A 15,527-nucleotide genomic window follows, 5' to 3' on the forward strand; every position below is an offset into this window, starting at 1 on the left:
CGTGCTGCCCAATGGATTGAAATAACTGAATAATAACTCCTGGAAGTTTACGAAGAATAGGGGCCGGTGGTTTTGGTCTTTATTGAACGGCATGACGTGGTAAGGCGGTTTTCACAAACAGCTGTTGCAGCTGTGTTTGTGAAAACCGCCTCACCACGTCTCTCGCATTTCAATATAATGGAGACATTTTTCAAAATATTTTCCAAGACGCTCATAAAATTTGAGCTAACCATTAACCCAATAACAGCTGCCGAGCATTTCCTTATCTTTTTCATATGAGCCTTTGTGTGCATGAAATTAGCGTCGCAGATTAATACAGGAGCTTTGATTCTGCCAACCGCATTACCAACCACCATAACACAAAAATTATGCAAATAGCGGGAGAGGGTGCAGCGTGACGCAACCAAAATTACAGAATTAATAATGACAAAACTGGAATTACACACGATGCCATTATATGCAGGCGAATTTACTTTTGCAACGGGGCTAGCGGAATAATGGAACTGAAATAGAAAGTTGGCGATCTCTTTTTCATTGTGCCTATCTCTAATTAGATCCAAAGTGGAAACAATTACATTTCTTACATTTACAACTCCTGCGTAACATACGAGTTCTGTTCAAAAAGTATCGCGATTTTGTATTTTTTCAAAATTATTTATTTTTTCATGAATATCTGAATATTTTGTCCCCTTAACAGTAATCTCCATTAGATATTACACAGTTGCGCCAACGTTTTTTCCAATCCTCGAAGCACTTCAAAAAACCATCTTTTGTGATCTTCTTCAGCTCCTCCTTCGATGCAGTCTTTTATCTCGTTAATCTCAGCCTTGCGTCGTCATTTCATGGGACTCATCAGTTTTGGGAGCAAGAAAAAGTCACTGGGGCCAGATCTGGGGAATACGGTGGCAGCGGCATCATTAGTGTGTTGTTTTTTGGCCAAAAATTCGTGCACAAGTAACGATGTGTGAGCAGAGGTGTTGTCATGGTACAAAAGCCAATTGTTGTGTTGCAGCTGCCAATTGCAAGTATTCTGCAGCTATGAAAATTCTTTTGAAATATTCAACAATATTTTTATTTTTTTTATTAATAATTATTTTTATTAATAATATTAATAATGACATTTTTCTCGTGCATATAGCGATTCCATTAACACAAACAGCCACGGAATCTTAAAAAGGCCTCGTCTGAGATGGCGTTTTTGGCAGTGCTTTCGTAGTGCTTACGACTGCACCTTGGCAGAGAAAAAATCTTCCAAGGTCCAGTCGGTGTTATTTGCTCCCTCCGAAGATTATTCTTTCCCGCAGTCGGCTCCGGCAGTATTCCCGACCAAGTGCATCCTTTGTAAATGCTAAACTGTGCACTCATTGCTTTCTTCGCTACCGAATTTTCGAGGTAGACTTAACCAAACAGAGTTTTCCAAATGCTGATGGGTAAACACAAGGGGGGTTTGGATAAAATGAAAGTGTCGTATTGGTAGTAAATTGCCGTGGTTTAAAAAACAAACCCGCAGAATATCATTACCTCATTCAAACCACAGGCGCAGATATAATTATTGGGACAGAGAGCTAGTTATCCACTGATATTGTCGGCGGTGAAATTTTCTCAAAATCCTTTTCCATTTACAAAAATGACAGAACAAATAGAATCGGGGATGGTGTTATTATTGCAGTTAAAATTTCTTGCGTCAGCAGGGCTGAAGTAATTCCAGGTAAAGGTTCGGAAAGCGTTTGGTGCACAATTAAAAGTCCACAATCCAAAAGAATTTATGCATGCGCATTTTACAGACAGCCAGTCGACAGAGAAGATCAGTGAATCAAAGGTTTTTTATCCCAACACCATGATCGCGATAGTATAATCGGTGGACATTTCAAATGTCCCTGCTATTGACTGGAGCACATATAATTTTAAAGCGAGCAGTAAAGACAAAGATATCTGCGAATCTCTATTGAATTCTTTTACGTTGAGCTCATTGAATCAACTTGTCACTTCACCAACTAGGGGCAATAATATTCCGGATTTATTATTTATTTGCGAAAGTCTTAACTATAGAAACTATTAGAGGAATTAGTGACCACTGGGCTGGGTAAATGTTAAGCTGTCATGGGGTCCGAAATGAGAAGCCTAAGAGGAAAATTTACCTGTTTAAAGAAGGGGACTACAATGGCCTTAGGTACGTGCTACATAATCAATTAGATAGTGGTAAGAAAGGTAGTAATCACCGAAATACTGAGGATACGTGGAATCACTTCCCCCAGATCACGCGCTGAGCAGTCAACAAGTTCATTCCCAGTAAATTAATGTATAATGCTCACCCACGATCTTTCCTGTGTGAAACACATACGGGGAATATGCGGACAAGCTAACAAAAAATTGGGATTTATTAAATTTAGTACTTGATAAATGAGATGAAACGGCCAAAGAGAAATGTTATCTTTCGCTGGTTAGGCATCATTTAGAATATGCTGCAAGTAGGTATATGGGATCCTCACGAAGTCGGATTGATTACCAAATAGGGTCGCGCGCAGTGAAGAGTAGCTAGATTGGTAAAGCGTTATTATGATAAACTTACTAGCGTATCCAAAATATTAGAGCAGCTAGGATGTGAATCGCTAACGGGATAAAGGTTAAATTACAAATTAAATCTCTTGCATAAATTGGAATGACGTCTCTTTAGCCATGATTTTGAAAATGTATTACTACCCCCATCGTGCTGCGGTTGGAGAGATCATGCTAATAAAATTAGAGAAATTAAGTGTGGGGCGGATAGATGTAAGCTGTCATTTTTCCACAAATGATAGGGGACATTATAACATTGTTCAACCGCGGTAGGGTCATGTTCGGGTAAAGTAATTCTGGTGTGTATTCACTCCCTGCCACACACCCTAGCGGGGTATACATATATCGTGACCACCTTACCTAATTCCTATGAATTTCGAACGGGTGCCACACACGATTCGCCTGTTATAGTACTCCAGTGAATTAGAGAAAAGCAACGGATACCAACTCTGGTTGCAAAGCTAATTTATCACTGTTACTCGAGCTGATTAGGTCATACTAATAGGTTGAAAGTGCTGAAATTGTGTGGGTCCTTGTGTAAGAGGATGCGTGAAGTTTATATTTAATGGTTCTTCTTGATTTGAAAGCATTACAGCGTGATACATGATCAATCAATGAAGAAATTATGCTTACGAAGTTTTCAAGTAGTAGTTATATATTGCGATTTTGGCACCATAAGTTTGTTTTACTCTTTTACAGCATTGTACAGATTAGCTGGTGAATAATTAATCTTTCTGAAGAATGATTAAAAGTATGCCTTAAATATCTTAATTTTCCGTCACCGTAAAAATTATAATGTATAGGTCCGATTATGGGTCAAGCGGCCTCGGTTATTCCTACTAAATCTATTCGCTGCCTATTATTTGTATAGTGTGCAACCCGCAGTTCTCCGCAACATTTTCAAGTGAAAGAGTCATTGAGGTGAAGCGATCCAATTGACTCGAGTCAGTAAATTGAATCACTCGGCCCACCGTTATAAAGACCAGCCAGCTGATCGACTCGCACAGAGCATAAGCCCAACTAGGCGACCTGAAATACAAAGCCGCTTAAAAAACAGCAAAGCATGTCGTCGTCGACTCGCCAAATCTATTTCATTACGCATTTGTTTTCTTCGTGACTGTTGATGTGAGGTGGAATTTAGATTTATATTTTAAGATGGATTATTTGGGCGAAATTGTGGCTTTGAGCATTGATGGGCTTGTATTTTTCGTCTGCTTGAAACAATATTTGAAAAATAAACGTGTCGTCAATGAACTCAAGGTAAATATATAGCAGTGGAAGTCACTCAAACTTGAACATCCTTATCATGCTATACCTTTGCCTTCTCTGAATTTAGTGTGCTCCAGTTTACGAAATAGGGCCAAAGCTAGAGAAAGCAGTACTTCTTCACACAAATAAAAAAATACCATATGCAGTTGTGCGAGGGCAAGTGAAGGCGATCGGTCCCCCAATCGACAGCAGTAGCGCTGACGGTGTTACAGGTGTCATTCAGAAAATAACATTTAGAGAACATGTTGTGTCGAAAGGTGCCCACGGATTTTGGTGAGTGTTGCAATCACTATGTAAAGACAATTCAAAATTTACTTCCTGATGTTTAATGCTATTCTTCATTTATCTCTAGGAGCGAAAACAAGCGCATTATACAGGAAACGAATAATTCTGTGCCATTCGTTCTTATGGGAAAATCAGAGGATACGAAAATCGAGGTGCTTGATGCAGCCACTCATGCGGAAATGCTAGAGTTAACGACAATCGCCGATAGGTTTCAACCCACTGAATGTTCCGGCATCGTTGAGCATGTATGGGGCTATTTCACTGGAATAAGAAGGCGTGGAATACAAACGACTGAAGAAATGTTGAAGGAAGGCGCTATTGTCACTGGTGCCGGTGAAATCTCTCTGAATACTGACGGTTCGAGATTGTCGAACAATTTTGACGATATAAAATACCTGGTAAATATCCCCTCTCCCAAGGATACTTCTCGGGCATAATTTTTGTCTTCAGAAAGTTTAAAAAGCTCTGTAGACACAATGTGAATAAGCTTTTACATGTGCAATCATTTGTCAATAATTTCAAGGTAAACGAGCCGTCGCTGCGGTTGCATCAGCCCAACAACAGAAGTGGACTGCCTCTGATTATTAGCCACTTGCCTCTTCCGTCCTTGGTAACTCGATTGGAGGGCAAAAGGAAGGCATTTGGGTGGGTAACAGCGGTGCTGGGACTCTCAGGAGTCGTGATCAGCTGTTGGGTAGCATTCAAGTGGGTTCGCGCCAAAAGGAAGAAATTGGAGCAGGAGGAGAGGAAGAGAAAGAGAGAGTTTGAGCGGAGGCAGAGGAGAAGGGTGGCGAGGACGACCGACGGCTCTCGCAGGGACAAGAGCGATGAACTTGATGACGCACAGCTTTGTGTTGTTTGCCGAGAAAACCCAAAGGAGATAATCCTCATGCCCTGTGGTCATGTCTGCCTTTGTGAAGACTGTTTTGACTCGATTAACAGCAAGTGCCCAGTTTGTAGAGCAGATGTGGAAAATGTTAGTGTAGCATATATCGCTTAAGTAGAATTGTGTTACATATTAATAATGCATGTACAATAAATTATACTGCCTTGGTAGGAATACCCATGCTGATAGTAGTGTCTTTTTGCAGTAATAATTCCTGATAGTTCTGAAAATATTGAATTCCATATTGGTCAGAATTCTTTCGCCAGAGAGACATGTGCAAGTCAGGCATAACTGGGTGATTATAAAGGTGTTTAACTTAGAAGCATTTTTGGATTGTTAGATATCCTACTGCTGTTCACAGCTTCCTCCATTTCTCCCCCAAAATCAATCTGATTCTGGGCTACAGTAGGTACATCGGCTTGCCCTCTGACTTAATGCTGTTAATTTTTACATAACTAATCTTACCCTTGCAACAAAATTAGCGAGTCATAGTTTTTTTGCTCCAGAGATAAGTTCAGTTTTATCTGGATAATTGCAAAATTGTCCTGGAAGCTGGAAAAGTAAAGTAAGGATGATAATTAGGCTAAAACAACATATGTGGACATTTTTTAAATGTTAAGTGCCTCAAAACCAATTTGGTTCAATAGTCAATTGATAAGAAATAGGTGTGTGTTCCAAATTAGGTTATTTTTTTTGCTGGGATGCAAAATAATATCTGATTAGCACAAAGTGAAATTTTATGGAGTAAAAGTCATTGCATTGTATAAAAAAGGAGCATAATTACTGTCTGTTACTTACAGTAAAATATTGTTTGTGTAATTCAAGACAATGGTGGATTACTGATGATTTGGATGATGGCTGAATGAAGGAAATAGAAGGATTCAAACACAGAATGGATTAATTAGGTACCAGCCAATAAATAAGGAACTGGAGTGGGGGCCAAACAGGATGAAAGTGAGAGAGAAGGCAAGCACTGTGCAGAAATATGAGAACAATATCAAATAGTAGGAACATAAAATATGTCAAGAATAATGAAGAATATGTCAAGAAAATGGTGGCATGAAAATTCTTATTTAACTAGGAAAGATAGAGGAGAGTTGGAAGGAATGCAGAGAGGATTTACATGGTCAGCAAGCTTCATATTAGAATATGACGTAGATGGGGATAGTTTATTATATGTCTATTCAAAACTTATTTGAAATGGAAGACTATCAATAATAATAAAAATACCACCGACCTCTCATCAAATGGTACTGATTCCTAAAAATATTGTTGCATGATATCGATAGCAATAGCCTTCATTTGTCCTAGATATAGGACCATGGTACAGACACCTAGGTTATCTCTGAAAATAGGGTAATGGTAATCTGCAGTTACTAGCTTTGCTTCATGGAAGTATTTGATATCCATATAAAAGATTTAGTATTTCTCCAATGACTTTATTTTTAGATAAAACGCATTTCATGGACATGCGGCATCAACAGGTACAAATTTCCTTCTTATAATGCCCTGGGATATGTGAGATTCTTCGGACAGTGGGAAAAGGGGTGGTGATCAGGTTTGCATCGGTTTTTGTTTTTCCCCTCCAGGTTAGTTTCTCAGAGAGGAATGGAGGGGGTTGTAGGTAAATTGTTCGCTACAGAGGGTCATGCTGGAGTCTGCCAGTGCCTTCTTATCTCATTTTGCTTGAGAGGGTCCATTTTGGAACCTTAAGCAAAGATATGCAATCAACACAAAAAATGTGGAGTGGAGATTCTATTATGTTGATGACATTCTTTTCCTGTGGTCAGGGACAAACTGCCAGTTAGACTGCTTCCTTAATTACCTCAATGTATTCCAAGTGAATGCTTCATTCTCCATGGAAATAAATGTCAACTGCTCAATTAACCTCCTCCCTTTGTCAAACATCGTAAGGGAAAAGAGACACCTCTCAATTTACATAAAATCCACCTGTATATATTACATAATTCTCAATGGTTTAACCCACCATTTTTCTCACAAACATGCCTCACTGCACATAACTCTCTCCCACAAAAATTTCGATATAAAATTTAGGTATTATTATTATAGCCATCAACAATGGGCACAACCCAATCCTAGATAAAAAAACACTTTGGAAAAATCTATTGCCATAAATAGCATTAACTCTGCTCAGCCCGCGGAATCGAATAACTTCAAGCTGTGCCCAATCCCATTTCTGGGAAATATCTCCAATCACCTCACTCAAAGCACCCTTTCGCCCACTCTTTACTCTCTCCACACTCAAAGCTAATGGCAGAGACAACTGGAAGTACTTCTCAAATCAGGTATTTATAAACTGAAATGTAATGGTAGCAAGCATCTCTTGTTTTGGTCAGACTGTCTCTATCAGGGAGAAATTTCAAGACATGAGCCAAAGACCATGCTAGTTGCCACAAAAACCAGAATTCCAACTCCCTCTTTGCAAGAGAGAATACAATTACAGGAGCAATTTATTCGCGAAATACTGCACATCCTCCCTAAAGGATTACAATTGGACCTACTAGAGCAAATCAAAATTCGAAAGCCCTTGGTAGACCCCAACACGTCCATTTGTGCCCAAAAATCTCTCCATTCCTTTCCAAGAAACTAGCCTTGAGGGGAAAAACAACAACCAACCCTTCCCCACATCTGGGGATCACCTGCACACTCCTCCACCTTACCCTCGTGCCAAATCATAGCCATGGTACAACCGCCTCTTCTCTTACCTTAATAACTCCAACCCCCACCTTCAATATCCCACCCTTCCTCACCCCCAAACCATAGCTTGACCCCTTGTCCTAAGCATAAATATCCCAGGACTACATAAAGGAAATTTGTACCTGATGATGCCATAAGTCAGTGAAATACATTGTATCATAAAATTAAGTCTTTGAAAAAGAACGAAATCTTTTAATATGGATAATACTGGTCAACCTGCTAAGAAAGGTTTTTACCATTATTTTACTTCCAAGTTTGGCAATGGTTATGGTAATGAACACCTGCCACTACAATAAACAATTCTTTGACACCACGAATTTCCTGCCTCTCTTCATTCCATCCAATAAATATTCTTTTAATACCCTGCTTCTCCATTATAATTTTTCCCTTAATCACCGCTCACAATATGACCTGCGTCTACACTTCCTACCTTCTGTGCATTTCTTCAACAGCCTCATCTTTACCTATTCCATGCACTTATGTTTTTCTGCCCATTTTACTCTTTCCAATGTTTCTTATGCCCAGTTCTTAAAAGCTTCCTCAGGCTTATTTTTTACCAAACTTCTTGAGCCATAAAAACTACGCCACCTCAATGGTCTCTTGTTTACATCTTTATTTAGGTCCGTATCACCAACCCCTTCCATTTATGAAAGCTTCTTTCCCAAATGCAAGTTGGAGAAACGCTGGGAAAGGAGTATTGAGCTAGAAGGATTACGTATAAAAGTTAAAACATCTACCCAAAATCGTTTTCATATTTTTCCCCAAGGCCTTATTGAACGACCCACGTACACTGATTTGTGAGGCACTCGGCAATGATCGCAAACCCTTCGAAGACAAAATGCTTGACCATCATCAAATCTAATTTGAACAGTTCCTCAATAATTTTCATTCCTCCCTGGAGTCCTCCTTCACCATTTCCTCCATATTTACTCTGTAAAATTCTTGCCTAGCTCACCTTTAAGAGAATGAATGCATTTATGCACACATAGCATGCATCCCTACAACCAAATAGGACCAACTTATTTAGCTTTTTAATATATTGCATTCAGATGAATGGGTATAACTTTAAGGACAGGTGAAAATTTATGGTTATTTTTCAGATATTTTCCTATTTTTTTCTAGCACACAATACAGAAAGCATTGATGGGCCCAGCCGTTTTTAAAGCAAATATTCCTGATACAAGTTTTCTATGATGGAGATATAGAAATAACAAAAAAAAGGATACACTGGAACCTCACACAATGAGCAGAATTTGTTTTGGAATCTTACTTGTATAGCAAAAAACTCTTTTAAGCAAAACGACTTTTTCCTATGCACCGTACTATGTAACTTAATGTAGAATATGACATGCCAAAAAAGTGCGTACTAGGCTTATTCAAAGAATATTATAAATACAATGCATAGGATTGTGGATCATCTTAATCTTTTCTTATTTCATGGAATGAACCAACCTGAAATGCAAATTCGATTTTTAGAAAACAAAGGAATCAAATTAATTAGTTTATTATTATGCAATCCTAATTCTATTTCACTAGAAAGCTGTCTAATAGATATTAATTTTGCCGATGCTTAAAAATTTTGCAAAAATGTCAATCAAGAATTATCATTAAAAAAATTTCTAGTGCAAATAGCGACTGCCTTATTGGGGTGATACCTTGTACACATGATACAATGCAAGTTTTGCATGAACTCCACATCACAATTAGTTTCACCTTCTGGATTTTACCCTTCTTCGAAGACACGTTTCAAATTGCAGCCTGCATTGACACAAAATAGCAGTGTCATATGGCCTTTCATTGGCTTATGGCTAGGCAATGCAATCTCCTAAACAGTTAAGTGCATCTAAGTCCACTTTGACATTTTCCCCAGAAGATACCAATCTCGTCACAAAACCTTTCGCTCGCTTCGGCAGATAACGCTCGGAATCCACGAGCTTCCCGAAGTTGCTGATGTAGTTCTCAGCTGCCTTTGACTCAGAGCTTGCTTTTTCACCATACCCCTCAAACACTGTGGTTGACGCCTCTTTTCTTTAACTTCTCAAACTATGCACACCTTCCATTTTATACTTCATCTTCAGTCATTGATGATCCTTGCATCTTCTTCACGTGGTTGACAAAAATCACTTTGCATTCTCACAAATAATATTCTTGTTAATGGTGCTGCATTGCAATTGCTTTACATTTATCCATACGAGAAGCAATCTCTCAACTTTGTAAAGAATATGTAACTGCTCCGTAGATTTTCTCGTCACTTCCTCACCCATAGATGGCATCACTATTCGCATGATTTTTGGCTATCACATAGGAAAATACTGCGGGTGGACGCCATGCAAAATTGCACGCCATTCCATTCGACAGTTCACTTTGGGCAGCCTTTGGAGTCCATTGTTAGAAATGGAAAAGTGCAGTGATAAAATTCTTCGTAAAAGAAGGTTTAGTGCTGACTGGAATGAATTTGAGGATTGCATGGGGGCTCTTCTCTTTCAATTTCCACCATTAAGAAATGGGTGCCCGAGTTTAAACATGGCCATGAAATACTCCAAGATGATCACCCACAAAAAGGACATCTGAAAAGTGTAACCACCCAGGAAATCATCGAAAAAGTGCACGATTTGATTTTGGAAGATTGGCGTACGAAGCCACGTGATAGAGCTAACACTGCAGGGATGTCAAAAGAACTCATTGGTTACATTTTGCACAGGATATTGCACATGACAAAGCTTTGTGCAAGATGTGTATGCCACTCTTGCTCACTTGGGATCAAAAATGCATTCGAATGACACGTTTCAAACTGCTAGGCATACTTTAACAAAAACACGACTGATTCTCTGCAACAACAGGTGACAATGGATGAAACCTTGGATTCAGTACCAGCCTCCTCCATGCATTACACAGAGGCTGCTTCTTCAGCTACGAAGAAGGCAAAGACAGGTTAGGGCCATTGGCAGGTTAAGGTCATGGCATCCATTTTTTGGGATTGAAAATGAATTTTGTTGATGGACTATCTCGAGAAAGGTCATACGATAACTGGGGATTACTACTCTAATCTTCAAACAAAATTGGACACAAAAATTCTCCATTCAAGTAGACCAGGCTTGCAGAGGAAAAAACCGTTTTTCATGAGGTCAATGCCCAAAAAGTATGGCTGTAGACGAGCACTTTGCACACATTCCTAAAGAACAACATAGAGACACAACAATGGCTCTGAAACATCAACAGATAAAATTTCAGCAATATTGAAGGCAATTATGTTGAAAAATAAAACTTTTCGAAAGCATAAATTGTCATTTTCATCATCAGACCAAAATGCAACAATTTCAGAGAGTAAAAATCGTTTGCCTTGACCGGGCAAGGTGAATGATTTTTACACTCTGAAATGCATATTAGCAGATGACTTGTTAAAAGTTACTGTTGTGGTATCTCCCGCAGTTTCTTTGAATTTATCAGACCAAGAACTTTACTGACTACCTTCGTACAACTGTGAATTTAATGAATAATGCAATATACAAAATAAACTATTACCTTATAAAAAATAACAATTTTATAAATAATTTTCTTTTTATTCAAGAAGAAAGTTCAAAAACTGAGAAATTTAGCAAAAAACAAAAAAAAATGTGAAATTTTAAGGGTCATATCTTTCTCCCAGATTTAGGTATATTAAAAATAATATTTCCACACCTTGATCAAATGACATATGCATAAAATAGGTCATTTCATCTTTTGTTAAATGCATCTTGAAAATTGAGCATAAAGACAAGTGGATACTATAAGCCTGTTTAAACCATATTAATCAAATTTTAAAATGCATAAGATTACACCAACTGCCCTCTGTTTTCAGTCAACGCATGACTAATAGTGAGGCCACGATATAATTTCATCAATCATTGCATTCACCACTATACTTTGCATGAAAATATACTAATATTGTAAATTTTCTTTGTAAAGTACAAATAATCATGGAGTTGATAGTTGAAACATTGGCAGCGGATGCCAATTTTTTGATTTCTCATTCCAGTTTCCAACATTTTTGCTTTGAGGTTTGAATGAGATTCAAAGACTTGATAATTAGCAGCATTCATGCCACACTTTAACTCAATTGTATTTGCCAAATTGTCAACAAATTCAACGTCTGTTCTCAAATTTGAAAAATCTCCACTCAGTGGATTTTAATTGCAGTTCAAGAGAATACCAAGACCATTAATATATTTCAAAATTGAGTCTGGTAATTGGAGACATCACATTTGCTACCAAATTGGGGTGGAAATTTTGAGGAGTGTGCGAAAAGTCGAATAAATGGCACCACTGCTGTGCACTGAAGCCATTTTAAGGAGGCAAATCTCTTGAAAGGGCATATACCAAGTTTCAGCCAGTTCAGTTAATCTAATTGAAACCATGTGCCATGCACACAGGCCAGTTTGCGGTTGTGTCATCTAAATCCACACTACTTCAGGCATCATTTAGTCCATGTGGGCAAAAGAAGATGCACTGCCTGAAACCAAGGAACAGTACAAGCAAGGTCACCACCATCAAAGGGGGCCGCACCAAAGAATGCAAGGAGTGTTCCTTCAGCTAGGAAGGTCATGGTGATTGTATATTTGGATTCATTAACAATGATTTCCATTGTCTAATTTGAAAAGAACCATACTACGCAGTGAATGCTACTAAATCAATCTGAAAGTGAGCAGCTAGGAAAACGTCTATAGTTAGCCAACAGTCCCGCATCAAGTTCATAAATCAGTTCACATGTCTGCAGTTGTAACTTCAAACTTGATAAGAGTTGACTTTTGATGTCTGCGAGATTTTAAATTCATATCCAAGCCTTCACCCAGAGTCTGTATATACGTTGAACTTAATTGCCTGACAAGGCCCTAGATTACATTGCAATGAATTTCCTAAGTTCACTTCCATCTGGTCATTAATTTAATGGTTTTTTAAAACTATTTCAGTAGATGTACTTCTTGTCCTTGTTTCAGACAACAACATTTTCTTCAAGGATAACAACATTCAAAATGTTAGTAGTTAACATGGGGCACAGATTCTTTAAAGATTGCCAATTGCTCAGATTGGCGAGAGTAACTCGGAAGAAAAGCTGACAACTATGCTTTCTATTATCACATCTACTTCTGGTACACTTCCAGGTGATTTGATGCTCGGTAGACCTTTTAGAGCCAGGTTTCCTCCATTGAAATCAGAACAATTAGGGCATTGGGATCGGGGGTTTCTTATTAAGGATGCGTTCAGTAAATATCAAGGAGAACTGTATGGTGATAGGAAAAGTAGGGTAGTGCCTAGTGTTCTTTATGTTGAGACTGAACTTATGCTTCAGAGGAGAAGAGAACATAAATTATCACCAACATTTCATTGGCAGACAAATGTTATGGACACACATCAATCTGCAATCCAAGCTCACACAAAAGATGAGCTGATGGAGAAACACATGAAACGTCATAATTTTACTTCAGTTGGTGTTGGTTTTGCAATTTAGTTCTCATTTTGTGAAATATATGCTTGATAAGGAAGGAGACGAAATGAGACTCACCAAAATAATTGACATTACAATGAACACTTACCTCAAATTGCACTTACTTGAAATTGGATAGGATGGATGTTTTGATAAAGCACATACTAATGGACTGGGATGACGACATTTGGATCATTGGGCAGGTTAGAGGGGAGGGCAACGCACCCGCCTTTTAATCTCACAGTTTTGGATTAAAGCCCCACCCCTTGAGTATAGGTGCTCTCCCAGGTGGTCCAGCCCCTGGGGCACTCCCAATGACAGGCCATAAGATAATCAGGATCCCTAGGGGCTCGTGGACCATCTGGGTCATTCTAAGAGGGGGGAAAATTGGATTTCTACACCTTGAATTAACAACCATTTAACTGATTTGTGCATCAAATCTTGAAGCTAAGCCGGTCCCTGACAGAGGAGACAAGATGTGGGTGTTCCGCAGTCAAAAGGGAAAGTGAACGTGCCGCCGTGTGGGGGCTCTTCCTCACCTTGTCCTCCCCTTCCTCCTCCTCCTCCACCCCCTCCTTGTCCTCCTCCTCTCCCCTCTCCTCCTCCCCTTCCCCCTTGCCCTCGTTGGCGCCACAATCTTCATCCTCCTCCTCCTTCCCCTCCGCATCCAAAGTCACTTCATCAGTCTTCTTTGCGTCAGCCGCAGACTCCTGCCATAGTAGGCACCCGAGCACCAATTTGGTTTCATTATGGGAGAAGGATACAAATTAAGCACCATCATCCAGACCATTGCCATTTTGCAATGATTTCAATTTAACCAGTAGTTTGTTTATTAACTAAACAAATATCTAATTTCTCTTGCTGCAACATTATTGCAAGTAAAAATTCAATGAGAAGAATAAGGATTAGACAAAATGGTTCAGAAGTTGCTTACTCCAATATCCTAAGTGTACGAGTGGATTATTAAAAAATATATTGGCATTTCATTGATTTTGCAATAGTCATATTGCAATTACTTTTCATTTATCCATGAGGAGCAACCTTTCAACATCGTTGGGAATACGTAACCATTGTGTAGATATTTTTGTGACTCTTTGAAGCATATATCTCCTTAATTTTATCCTTGAGAATAGTGTGAATTGTTAATATCTACCGCTTGCAGTAGCGAGCTAGATTAGTCACCATCATACCTAGTTTTCACTTTTCAACTATTTTACTTTTCATTTGTTATTTTTGTCTTCTGGCTGTCTTCTTGTGGCTTTTTAAATGGAGACATTTTTAAAATTAACCAAAAATAAGGTCTGAACACAAGTTTGGAAAAATGTAAGATAACTAGCAACACTCAAACGTTTGAGGAAAGAGTGCTAAACACAAACAAAAGTAGCAGGTGCATTATCATTTCATACCCTTCTCCTAAGTAGTGAAAATTTCGTTGTCTTATTTTTGGTCAAAATAATTTTGCTCACTACGCTTATTACTTGCTAAATGAGGTGCTCATTAAGCAAAGTACCACTAAAGATAAATTTTATTCAGAAATCTTTGAGATTATTCACAGAATAATATGGTATCACTAGGATGTCTTTATACTCCAAAGAAAAAATGTTAAAAGGTGAACACTTTCAAACAATAAATTATCACAATGCTGGTGATGGATTTTCTTTGTAATGTGGATCTCCAAACCAATCTGTGTGCTCTTCCAAGTACCTGCAAATTGATGCATACAACTTAGGATCATCATTTAAGAGACAAGTCATAATACCACCAAGTTATCAGTTGGCCACAAAAGTGCACTGAACTTATTCTTAATTTTTGGCTAAATACGCAATGTGCTTGTGAAAGCTAATTAGTGCACGTGGCAAGGTTTACCCCGAAAACATTTTATAATTATTATTAAGATATAACAATGACTATCGAGCCAAGACAGTAATGTATGATAAATTATTTATTAGATGCCAGCTGACATCCTCATATCTATAAACTAAAAATGCCTTCATTGTCAACACAATGGCATTATTATTTTATGGTGTTCATTGAAAGTATGAGTAAAAATATGATGACACTCACCACCAGTAATTTAATGAATTTCACTGAGCTTAGAAGTAAATAAATTTTGATTTGGTCTAAATGAAAATGCATGACACAAAATCAGTTTTGCAAGTAAACTACTTTTGATACCTCACTGATAATTACACAAATTTGCATTGCCTACTTACCAGGATTACTTGGTCCACAAGTTTGCATTTTGTATTTGAAATCGAGAAAGATGTACACTTCATGGGAATATGAACTTTAGTAAAATTATTGTTCATTGCAGACATCCTACAGCTATCACTTCTGAAATACTTTCTTTGT

The 15,527-nt window shown here is 38.3% G+C and overlaps 2 protein-coding genes across 2 annotated transcripts in view; one reads left to right on the forward strand and one right to left on the reverse strand.

Moving 5' to 3' along the window:
* Nucleotides 1-3,594: 3,594 nt before the first annotated feature.
* On the forward strand, nucleotides 3,595-6,239 carry Mul1 (Mitochondrial E3 ubiquitin protein ligase 1). Its single transcript, XM_071586051.1, has 4 exons — nucleotides 3,595-3,816; nucleotides 3,893-4,098; nucleotides 4,178-4,508; nucleotides 4,634-6,239. The coding sequence occupies exons 1-4, from the start codon at nucleotides 3,712-3,714 to the stop codon at nucleotides 5,108-5,110; spliced, it is 1,119 nt and encodes a 372-aa protein (XP_071442152.1). The 5' UTR covers nucleotides 3,595-3,711; the 3' UTR covers nucleotides 5,111-6,239.
* Nucleotides 6,240-14,670: 8,431 nt separating this feature from the next.
* msl-3 (male-specific lethal 3) overlaps nucleotides 14,671-15,527 on the reverse strand; it is a 65,553-nt gene continuing 64,696 nt past the window's right edge. The window contains exon 11 of the mRNA XM_071586111.1: nucleotides 14,671-14,879. Within this exon, the coding sequence (XP_071442212.1) occupies nucleotides 14,810-14,879 (70 nt within the window). The 3' untranslated portion in view covers nucleotides 14,671-14,809. The remainder of the gene's footprint in view (nucleotides 14,880-15,527) is intronic.

Source organism: Hetaerina americana, unplaced genomic scaffold (genome assembly GCF_022747635.1).
Source record: "Hetaerina americana unplaced genomic scaffold, ioHetAmer1.1.p SCAF_20, whole genome shotgun sequence".
In the NCBI taxonomy this organism is placed as follows: Eukaryota; Metazoa; Arthropoda; class Insecta; order Odonata; family Calopterygidae; genus Hetaerina; species Hetaerina americana.

Excerpts from the sequence above, each read along its gene's own strand:
- Mul1 (XM_071586051.1), top strand. The coding sequence starts at position 3,712 with ATGGATTATTTGGGCGAAATTGTGGCTTTGAGCATTGATGGGCTTGTA. Across the intron at positions 3,817-3,892 it reads GTGTCGTCAATGAACTCAAG|TGTGCTCCAGTTTACGAAAT; the intron begins GTAAATATATAG and ends CTCTGAATTTAG. Across the intron at positions 4,509-4,633 it reads TTGACGATATAAAATACCTG|GTAAACGAGCCGTCGCTGCG; the intron begins GTAAATATCCCC and ends AATAATTTCAAG.